This window comes from Ursus arctos, unplaced genomic scaffold (assembly GCF_023065955.2).
Source record: "Ursus arctos isolate Adak ecotype North America unplaced genomic scaffold, UrsArc2.0 scaffold_32, whole genome shotgun sequence".
Lineage (NCBI taxonomy): Eukaryota > Metazoa > Chordata > Mammalia > Carnivora > Ursidae > Ursus > Ursus arctos.
The window spans coordinates 165,419-176,835 of NW_026623008.1; the positions used below are offsets into that span (position 1 = coordinate 165,419).

Below are 11,417 nucleotides of genomic sequence, written 5' to 3' on the forward strand. Positions count from 1 at the left end.
TATTAGTTTCAGAGGTAGAGTTCAGTGATCCATCAGTCTTATATAACACCCAGTGCTCATTACATCCTGTGCCCTCCTTAGTGTCCATCACCCAACTACCCCATCCCCCACCCCTTAATTTCATTTTAAAATTTTCACCAGTGTATAGAAACACTATTGGGGCGCCTGGGTAGCACAGTCGTTAAAGCGTCTGCCTTCGGCTCAGGGCGTGATCCTGGCGTTCCGGGATCGAGTCCCGCATCGGGCTCCTCCGCTGGGAGCCTGCTTCTTCCTCTCTCACTCCCCTGCTGTGTTCCCTCTCTCGCTGGCTGTCTCTCTGTCACATAAATAAATAAAATCTTTAAAAAAAAAAAAAAGAAACACTATTGATTTTTAAAATATCGATCTTGTACCCTGCATCCTTGCTTAATTTATTAGTTTTAATAGTTTTCTTAGTGGATTTCTTGGGATTTTTCATATCTAAGGTCATGTCATTCGAACATAGACAGTTTTACTTCTTCCTTTCCAATCTGGCTGCCTTCTATTTCATTTCCTTGCCTAACTGGCCGAACTAGAACTCCCTACACTGCTGGACAGAAGTGGCAAGAGCAGACACCATTGTTTTATCCCTGTATTGTAGCAATTTGATTATGTGGTTCCTCCATGTAATTATCTTCAAACTTCTTATGCTTGAGTTGCATTGAGCTTCTTGGATCTGGGGGTTTATAGTTTGCATCGAGATTGGAAAAACCAGTCGTTATTTCTTTCAGTGCTTTCTAGCTCTTCCTCCTCCTTCTGGGACTCCAATTACATGTATATTAAGTCACTTCAGGTTGTCCCACAGCTAACTAATGCTCTTTTCTTGTCTTTCCTTCTTTTCCAGTTTTTAAATCTCTGTTTCAATTTGAATAGTTTTAATTGTTATGTTTGCAGGACTTTAGCTTCTTGAATGCATGAAGTGTGAATATCACAACCATTTTAATGTCCTTGTCTACTAATTCCATTATCTGTGACATTTCGAGGGTTCCTTCCAATTGATTGATTTTTCTCCTATTATGAGTCATATTTTCCTGCTTCTTTGTACTCGTGGTAATTTTTTACTGGCTGCCAGACATCATGAATTTTAATGTGCTGGGTGTTGTGTTCCTATAAATATTCTTGGGCTTTGTTCTGGGGCACACTTGAGTTACTTGGAGACAGTTTGATCCTTTGGGGTCTTGTTCATAAACTTTCTTAGGCAACACCAGAACAGCACTTACTGTAAGGGTAATTATGTCTCACTACCGGGACAAGGTCCTTCTGAATACTGTGCTATGTGCCCTATGAATTATGGGCTTTTCCAATCTGGCTAGAGGTGACCCTGTGTGAACGCAAAAGATTTTTCTCTCTAATCTTCTCTGGGGGTTCTTTTCCTGGCCTCGAGGAGTTTCTCCCAGCATGATCTAATCAGCCTTGAGGGAGACCCTCTGCAACTCTCCGAAGTCCTCTCTCCAGTATCTCTTTTCTTGCTGACTCTAGCTGCCCTGTTCCCCACGCCCAGCCACGGAAGTCTGCCGAACTGCCTGGCCTCCCCGTCCCTGCAGTCCCGGCCCGAACACCGTCTGCTGGCAGTCAGCTGGGGCGGTACAGGGCTCACTTCATTTGTTTTCCACTTCTCAGGACCACTGTCTTTCACGCCTGCTATTTCATACATTTTGTGTTTTAGTTGTTTTAGGCAGGAGGGTAAATCTGGTCCCTGCCACTCCGTCTGTGGTGGAATTAATTGTCACCATGCAGATTATTTCTTTTACTTAATTCCTTCAACCACACAGCACTAGAGGTAAGTAGTATTACTAATACTATTTTACATTTGAGATTTTGTGACTTGCCCAAGGTCACACAACTCAGTGACAGCAGAAATAAAATTCAATCCCAGTCCGTGCTAGAAGCCTTCCCTGAACCACTCCTGCGCTGACAAGATCTCGAGGGGGTGCCCAACACAGGAGCCCCACGTGGAGATCGTGGATGTAGGGTGCGCGTCTGCGGCCTTCCCAAACACAGGGCAGACTGAAGGAAGTTCAGAGACACGGGAGAGAAGGTGGAGTCTGTGTCTTTGTGGGAGAGGCCCTGGCCGCCCCTGAGGGAGTTCTCTATCTGTGTCGGACTCAGACCCTCTCTCTGACCATGGGATTGTGTGTCTCTGGCTCTGTGTGTGTCCTCACTTATCTGCCCAGGTGGAGCTGACTTCTAGGTGGGACAGTTCCTGGAAGCGCAGAGACTGCGAACTGCTTCCCTCCCCATTCTCTTCTCCAAACTTGCCCCAATGCCACACTGCAAGCCTGAGGGGACTGTGCACCCTGGACTCCAGTGGATGGCAGCCGAGAAACCTACAACCTGGTCACACGCGCACTCACAGTCGCAGCCATGGGCCCTGTAGTTACAGCTGCCAGCTCCAAGAGCTTCTTGGGGACTGGAACATTCCAGCACTATCTCATTCTCCCAAGTTCCAGGCTGGGGTGGCCCAGACATTCCACAGAGCTCTGAGCTCATGCTGGGCACGTAGGTCTCCCCACCCAGGAGGAAGCTGCCTCGCTGCATTTGTGCAGGAGGTCAAACCTGAGGCTGAGGCTGAGGCTCACAGGTGGGGTGGGCGGTTATTTGAAGGAGCCCTCAGGCTCCACACCCCCAGCTGTCTGTGCATGTACGCCAGGGAGGGTCCCCATGTGTCCATCCAGGGAGAGTCCCCTGTGTGCCCTGGTGCCAGGGAGCAGCCACATACACAGAGGAGGGTCAGCCTAGACACCTGAAGCTTAGCTTCTGCCCCCCAGAGGGGCACGTATTTGCCCTGTGACTTCTGGAAAGTCAACAACGGCCTCCTGCCACCAATCTACTTGGTAACAGTAAGCTCTGGCGTTTTAGTCCTTTGGGGTTACTGTAACAAAATACCATAGACTGAGAGGCTCATTTCTCACAGTTCTGGAGGCTGAAGTCTGGGATCAGGGCGCCAGCAGGCTCTGATTTGGGCGAGGACCCTCTTCCAGCTTGTGGACTGTCACCCTCTGTCTCGTTACCTGGTGGAGAGTGAGTGCACGTTCACACGCCTGTGTCCCTTTCACAAGGACACCAATCCCATCCCATTACTGAGGGCAATCACCTCCAAAAGGCCCCTTTCCTAACGCCATCACCTTGAGGGGTAGGTTTCAACATATGAATGGGGGGGGGGTTGTTCAGTCCAGAGCACCTGGTCTCTGCTCAGGAAGTCTGACCAAAGATTGCCAGCTCTAAGTGGGCAGACTGGTCAGCTCAGATTCCGGTGGTGACCCACCCCTCTCAATTTTGCACACCATATCCCTAGAGACACATTCGTGGAGCTTTTTCTCTTTCCCTAAAGCTGAACAGGAGAAAAGGAAATTGCTTGCTCACACCACCCGACGATGGCCTTTCATTCAGAGCCAGTCTCTGAACGCAGAGAAAGAAGCAAGCCGGAGCTCACAGAACACTTTCCTGGCCCTGGGCTGCCAGGAGAGCTGAGGTCCATGGTATCGCGGGACCTGGGGCCTCGAAGAACAATGAGAAGGCAGGCTCAGGAGCCCAGTCAGCCCCCAGCCCTCTGGGTGTGAGTGTTTGGTGCAGGCAGTGGTCAGCTGGTAAGTTGGGAGGGGAGAGTGGGGGCTGGGGGAGGACAGTGTCGCCTCCCTACCCCCAGAGGCTGCTGACCTCTCCCTCACTGTGCTAAACAAGGCCAGGGGTGCTGGGGGGATCCAGTGTGACAGCAGGGGCAGAGCTGGAGAAGCCCTCCTCTCCACACATCTGGTTGGTAGAGCAGCTGCAGGAAGGCTCCCCCTTCCCGGCCCACTATGTGGGTAAAGACGGGAGGGTCGGGGTGGGCTGTGGGTGAGGACGGGAGGGCCGAGGTGGTATGCTCCTGCCGGCTCAGTTGTGCGCACCCCCCTTGCAGCAAGGTCAGCGGTTGATGAGGGCCAAGCACAGGGCTCCAGCCTTCCAGCCCTGACTTCCTACTCATTGCTGAGCTCCTTCCTCCCCACACAGACATTGGGACTCCTCAGTCACGGTGGAGGCCCAGGAGAGAAGCCCAAAGTTACCGGGCGGGGGTCAGGGTCAGGTGGGTCGCCCGGAGGACACACCTTTGAAGCAGCAGCTGCAGGTACTTTTTGGTAACCGTGCTTACCAGGCTGCAGAAAGAGTCTGTGCGCCCCAGCCAGGAGCAGGCCGTGTGGCCCAGGAGTTTCACAGTGCCTGTGCTGTGGATGACGGGGCCTGCTGAGGCCAGGCCCACCCGGGGTGGTCGTTCTTTGGCTCTCAACAGCAAGCGTCTCTCACACCTGTCCTTGTTGGAAACCTGAAGCCTGTGACTCCCCAACCCCATGCTCTGATGCAGGGTGCCCTATCAGTTACTGCCCCAGAAATGACCCCAGCTCTGCCTGGCTCCCTCAAGGGTGGACCTGGACTGTGGCTGGTCAGCACCATGGCGGGGCCCTGGGCCTGTCCCTGCACCCATCCAGTTGCGGCTTGTTCGGAACCTGTCTCCAGGTCACAGTCAGGCCAGTCCACTCTCTGCTTATGACGATAGTTGCAGGGACTATTTCTGGGGTTACTCTCACCACGAGTGCAGTCCTCACCCCACCCAACCTCTTCCACAATCCCATCGTCAGGAAGGCAGGTGGGGTGACGGCTGGGCGGCCGGGGTACATTAGGTGTTTGTTGCTCGTTGTGTAAGTTTTACAACTTAAATTGCAATTGTTCTTACAGCAAACTGACCTCAAGTTTAGCAGCTTAAAATGACCCACGCTGCTTATCTCACACCGTTTCTGAGAGAGAAATCCAGGAGCTGCTCAGCTGGGTGGTTCTGGCTCGGGACGTCTCCTGCAGTTGCTGTCAAGACATTGACAGTGCCGGGACCTCATCCGGAGCCTCCAGGACTTGGAGCCTCTACTGCTAACCTCACTCTCACTCGGGTCCACACTCTGTTGGCCTCTCCATAGTGAAGGACAGCTGGCCTCCCCCAGAGTGAATGATGTCACAGAGACAGACACGGCAAGACGTACTTGCAAACTAACATCAGAGAGACATCACACCACTTCTCAGGGCCCGGTCGGTCACGCGAGCCAACCTCAGCACATCACAAGGCTGCAAACCAGGAGGGGGATCGCTGGTGGCCTTCTAGGAAGCTGTCGACCCCAGGGCCTGTTTCCTTGACCATGGTACATCCCAGAATGGATGCAGTCCCCGGGGCTCTAGGGAGCGGACACAGAGCAGCCAGGCACAGCTGTGGGACCCTTTAGGTCCAGCTTCCCGCTCTGGAAAGCTTGCCAGCTGATGGAAGGAGGCTGCTGAGGCCTGGAGATAACCAAGGGACCACTGGAGCTTTGGTGGGGGAGCTAAGGCCTCACCTCTCACAAACCAGGGCTCCGAACAGCCCAGTCCCTCCCCACTCTGAATTTCCAACTGACCGCAGTTTCATGGGCCGACTTCTGTCACCATAGGGATGGACTCTTTCTCCAAATTTCTAACACCCACGATTTGTTGTCATTGTTCAGTCCCTAAGCCCTGGCCCCACAGGCAGATGGAACACAGGGATCCCACATCCAGAGGGACAGTTCTGCTGACCGTGCACATGAATTTAGCAAACATTTATTGGCTCTTGGTCTTTGCCAGGAACTGGACTGGAAGGAGACCCCAGATACCCAATGAGACTCCTCCTGGTGGCGGAGGGAAAAGATCAGCCTTCTAGCCTCCTTCTCCCCAGGAGGAGGTCCAGGTTCCTCCCCCCCCCTACCACATAGCCTTGCCAGGAGAAGGTGTTTCGTCTATTATTCAGCAGGAAGTGTCTGCAAGACAAAAGCCAAGATAAAAATAGCTGGGTGGGTGGGTGGCTAGGTCAGGGACAGGGAAATAACCAGGAGCCCATCTTGGGGCAGTGAAGGAAGGGGATGGAGCAGGAAATGGGTGGAAGAGTGGGGAGCGTAGGAAGGAGAATCCCTGGTGTGAGGGGGATTACTCCACGTTTTAGGCCATAACTCCCCCCACTGAGGCCTGTAGAAAAGCACTTGATGGGGTCCACTGGACTGGGCAGGTGTCCAGGCCCGGTGTGGGGAAGGGTGGGCTTCCTTCTACAGCTGGAGGCAAGGATGCTGGTTTTTTTTGTTTGTTTGTTTTTGTTTTTTTAAGATTTTATTTGACAGAGAGAGCAAGAGAGCACAAGCAGGGGGAGCAGCATGGGCAGAGGGAGAAGCTGACTCCCCGCTGAGCAGGGAGCCCGATGAGGGACTCGATCCCAGAACTCCAGGATCATGACCTGAGCTAAACACAGACATTAAACCATTTGAGCCCTGCGGACACCGAGGATGCTGTTCTTAGGAACCAAGTGCCCTCAGCTGCTGGGAAGGGGCAGCCCCCCCACCACCACCCCCCCCCCCCGCCCACCGAACGCCCCAAGTCAGGGGTCGCGGAGTTTGCTTGTCCCTCCGCCCCCTCCCACACCCACACGTGCACACTCTCTCTCTCTCAAATACATAAAATAAAATCTTTAAAAAAAAAAAAAAAGAATGACACCCCTCTCAGCCATGAAAAAGAATGAAATTTTGCCATTTATGACAACATGGATGGACCTAGAAGGTATTATGCTAATTGAAATAATTCAGACAGAAGATAAATACCATACGCTTTCACTTACATGTGGAATCTGTTAAACAAGACAAACGAACAAACAAAAATACTTGTGGAGCGCCCGGCTGGCTCAGTAGAGCACACGACTCTAGATCTCAGGGTTGTGAGTTCGAGCCCCATGCTGGGTGTAGAGATTACTTAAAAATAAAATCTTAAAAAAAACCACTCCTAAATACAGAGAACTGGTGGTTCTCAGAGGAAAGGTGGATGGGAATGGGTGAAACAGGCAAAGGGGATTAGGAGGTACAGATTTCCAGGTATATAATAAATAAGTCACAAAGATGGAAAGTACAGAATAGGGAATATGGTCAATACTACTACGATAATTCTGTACCCTGACAGACGACGACTGCTCTTGTGGTGCTGAGCACTGTCTCGCGTAGGCAATTGTCAAATCACCGTATTGTGCACCTGAGATTAAAGGAACACTGTACGTCGACTGCACTTCAAAACCCTTCCCAAACCTCCTGACTCCGTCTTTCATTCAGTTAATCAGGTCAGTCCGCATCGAGCTGTTCCCAGCAGGTGCTGGGGACAAAGTGAATGACACAGACGTGGCCTTAGCCTCTGGAGCCCACGGAGCCTGGGGTGGCTGCCTCCAGTGGGCAAGTGGGGAGAGAATTCCAGCGGGGAGGCTGAGTTCAAACAGAGAGCAGGAGCAGCCTGCCTGTCTGAGGAACTGTGTGTGGTTCCCCACAGAGCCTGAAAGGTCCTTGGGGGGTCCTCACTCCAAAGCTCCCTTTGGCAACAGTGTTGAGAAGAGATTACCAGAAATAGGAAGTAAAATGTGGCATGGGAGTGGGGGTGGGAAGGACAGGAAGTAAGGCAGGGAGGGAATGGGAGGCCAGGAATCTGGTCTAGAGTTATCACTACCCTCCCACAGGAGGAGGAAGCTCATCATGGCCCAAGTTCCAGGGGATTTCTCCAGGTGGCCCTTTTTCCTTTGGCCACACAGGTAGGGAGGTCCCTCTTCTTCCTGCAGGATGTGTGGGCCCCAGCCTTATACAGACCCTAACCACCCCCCTACCCCCCCAGGCTTCACATCCCAAAGCACCACCCCCCAGCTTCAGCACTAGACCCTGTGCTAGTCTCCTGCCCAAGAGGGCTTCCCAGGCGTGATCAACTATTCCTCTCCCCATAGTCCTGCGGATGCCGCAGCTCTGAAGGAAGAGGAACCACCTTGAAGCTCCCCCAGGGCCAGGATCACCAAGTGTGCAATGTTCAAGGGTACAGTACCTGGCCCATGTAGCTGCCACCATCTGGGATCACTGACGCAGGCCCTTGACTCTTGGGGAGGTGGACAAGGAAACCAGAGGACAGGGGGTGACTGGCTTGGTGGGGATTTGGGGGTCCCTGCTGGGTAAGCACGGCTGAGTGCAGGAGAGCCCAGGTGAATCCTGCTTGTGACACAGCCAAGGAGCCACTGGAGGAGAAGCAGGCTAACCTCCAGCAGTGACTCACCCTCTTTCTCCTTGATGGGCCCTGGCCAGGCAGGTGGCCGGCAACCATCTGATGAACTCAGCTGCATTTGGGAAATGAGTGTTAGCTCAACCTCACATGGGCTCAGGATGAGATGCTCCAGTCTCGGCTTGTATGACTCAGATCACCCCCTCATTGCAACTGGAGCACAGCCCCCAGCAGCAGCTCAGGGAGACCTAGGACCGCAGGACAGTGACTCAGGGCTGATGTCCAATGCTGCCTAGCATTCCTGCCCAGGGCTATCAGGCTGACACAGCAGGTGCTCAGAACAGAGGCATGGGCAGGACCACCGTCCAAGTCTTTTCCCACTGTGGGGGAGACCTCCCCTCCCAGGGTCCACAGCAGGACTGGACTCTGGTGGGAGAGTACCCGTCCAACCCTGACACTGAGTGCTCTTGGCAAGCCTTGCCCCAGTTCCTGTCCTTAGGACTCAGTCACCCTCTCCTGATGGCACTCCTCCCCTGGCCAGACACTGGCCTGGGGCAGGCTCAGTCCAGGCAGCTTTGCAGTTGACCCATGAGAACAAAGTAGGGAGTGGACCAAGCCAGAACTGAAGCTTCAGGGCGTGATCACCTCTCGCCACAGCTCAGCCGCCCAGGACAAGAGTGTGACAATGTCTCCACCTTCCAAAGTCCACAGGAGTGGGACTGCGGTAAGGTACCTTAAAAAACAAACAAACAAAAAATCCTTGCGCAGTGATGCCGCCAAACTGGTTTCCGACACTGGGTTGCGTTGTGGAAAATGCGGTGACTGTCACTTTGCCGAGTGGCTTCTCACGTCCCCCACACTCTCAGGAGGGAGTGCACGGATGCGGGCACACCGGCCCAGCCTTGGGGTACAGAGCCTGGGGAAGGGCCACCCGCAGTCCCGCCCCTGAAGTCAGGACGAAGCAACCAGCAGACACCCCCCCCCCCCCCCCCGGCAAAACGCTAGACTGGAGCCTTCACAAAGACAAAAAAAGATCAAACTCTCTCGACGCGGCCTCGGGAAACAAGTATTCTCCGGTACACTCAGAAGCCACGGCCCTAGAACGGGGTGCAGCCTCCGCCACAGTCTGAGGGTCGAGGCCTCACCGCAGCCACGGCCTCCAGGGCGCGCCCCGGTTCCGCAGCGTCGCCCTAGGGACGTTGGGGGGCGCCCCAGTCAGGCCCGGAGGGAGCCGCTGCGCGAATGCGGACCCAGCGCGCAGCAGGGGGAAGGGGCGGTCGAATGCCAGGAGCGGCGCGCAACCGGCGTAGACCTCGGGCGCCCGGGCCTCCGCAGCGGGGGGCGGTGGAGCCGGGCGGCGCGAGGGCCCCAGCTGGCCCAGGCAGGCCGCCAGGTGGCCAAGCAGGCGAGAACGCACGTCGGCCGGGACGCCCTCGCAGCCGGCCAAGAAGCGATTCACCTCCGCTAGACACTCGTTGAAGCCGGCGCGGTACTTGCCCAGGACGGCAGGGTCAGCGCTGAGCGCGGCTGCGGGGGCGGCAGGAGACGGGCGGTCGGTTCCCGCCGCGGTGGTCCCGCGCGGCTCCCCGTCAGCTCCGCGCCGCCCCCCGCACGCCGCGGCTGCCCGCGCCTCACCTGTCACCTGCACTCGCCGCAGGCTCTGCAGGTGCCTCACCGTCATCTCCAGGATGTCTGCTTTCTCCAGCTTCGAATGGCGGGAGCTCTGGGGGTAGGGCGGGTGTGGGAGGCTTGCAGCCCAGTAGCGCCAAGACTTCCGAGCTCCGCACCTCCGCCCCTCGATCTCACCTCCCGACCCCGACTTACATCCTTCCTGAAGGCGTCCAGGATGAGGGTCTTGAGCTGCGAGAGGCTTTCGTTGATGCGCGCTCGGCGCCGCTTCTCCATGACCGGCTTGGAAGACTGTGGGTCGGGCTGTGGCTGAGTCCCGCGTCCGTCCGTCCGTCCCGCCCCCACGCCTCCCAACCCACGCCCCGCCAGGTCCCCACCTTTCGGTGCTCCGCCGCGCTTCGGGGCTTATTCGGGGCTCTGTTGGCGCTGGCCGGCGCTCCTGCCAGCGGCGAGGCTCTCGGCTTCCCTGGGGTGTCCGCAGGCATGGTGCGCCCCCGCGCTTCCGGAGCCAGGCGGAGGGCGCCGCCAGGGGCTGGCGGGCGCGTGGCGTCCCGTGCTCTTCTCCGTCGGGTCCCGGGCTGCAGGCCGGCGCGAAGAGATCCCGGGCGCTCGGCTATTTAAGGCGGCGCGGCCGCAGGGTGTGTGAACCCGGCTCGGCCTTCTTTCCCACACTCTCGCCGGCCAATGAGAGGCTGCGCTCCGCCCGCCCGCCCCCCGCCCTGCGTCGGCCGCCCACCCGGCCTGCCGCCCCCGCCAAATGTCGGGCACGCCTAGGCTCCCGGCCCACCAGCCCGGCCCGCGACAAAGGCAAGCGGCGGCCCCGGCCCGCGCCCGCCTCTAGCTACGCCGGGACGGAGCGGGAAGATCGCCGGCCCCTCCTCGCGGCCGCGTCCCGCGCCGTGTGCCAGGACCCGGCCTCTTCGGGCTGCCCGGGGCGGCGAATCTCCCGGGCTGGGCGCGAGGCTCCAGTTCAGCCCCGCGGGGCCCGGGGTGGGGATGGGGCGCAGAGTTCGCGGCAGGAACTCTGAAAGCACAAGTCGCAAGGGGAAATGGGTCAGGCGCCCCTGAGGAGTAGGCGAGCCTCGGCCCACGTGCCCCTTCCGTTTTCCTCCGCCATTCCGGGTCCCCGCCCGGGGCCAAGGGTCTCTGCACAGCCTCATCTGACCCGCCGCGTGCTCAGAGTCCCAGGACCCCCACCGCCCGCTCACGTAATCAAGGCCTGTTGAACGGCGAACGTGGAACACCAGCCGCTGGGCAGGAGAGAGGTCGGCTGGCTGAAGTCGAGGCAGGCAGGGTGGCGTCACAGGACAATTAAATGATGGCATAGAACGATGAGGGTGATATTGCAGGACAGGTGGGGTGATGTCACCGATGAGCAGAAAGATGTCATTGGCCGGGCTGGCAACGCCCCCCGATAATCAGGTGACATCTCAGGGTGAAGGTCGGTGAGGGTACAAGCCAGATGAGGGGATGCCTTGGGGCTGGTGATGTCACACTCCTAGATTATGCAACAGCCGGCGAACCACCAACGAAGTAGGGCTCACAAAAAACTGGGGAGCAATTGTTAAAATCTTTGTTTCAAAGTGGCATAGTGGCAGAAACAAGACTCTATTATTTTCCTGTTCGATATTGCTTTCATCTAGAATTATGTCGCACGGCCAGTCTTTTGAGCACTCCCGGTGCCCAGTCCACGGTGGCCTGGCAGCGGTGTGGTACCCATCCCGTTGACATTTCCG

General features: G+C 56.5%; 1 protein-coding gene across 1 annotated transcript; it reads right to left on the reverse strand.

Moving 5' to 3' along the window:
- Positions 1-862: 862 nt before the first annotated feature.
- Positions 863-10,291, reverse strand: HES4 (hes family bHLH transcription factor 4). Its single transcript, XM_026520136.4, has 4 exons — positions 10,059-10,291; positions 9,877-9,972; positions 9,688-9,775; positions 863-9,579 (listed from the first exon to the last, which is right to left on the reverse strand). The coding sequence occupies exons 1-4, from the start codon at positions 10,164-10,166 to the stop codon at positions 9,194-9,196; spliced, it is 678 nt and encodes a 225-aa protein (XP_026375921.1). The 5' UTR covers positions 10,167-10,291; the 3' UTR covers positions 863-9,193.
- Positions 10,292-11,417: the final 1,126 nt, after the last annotated feature.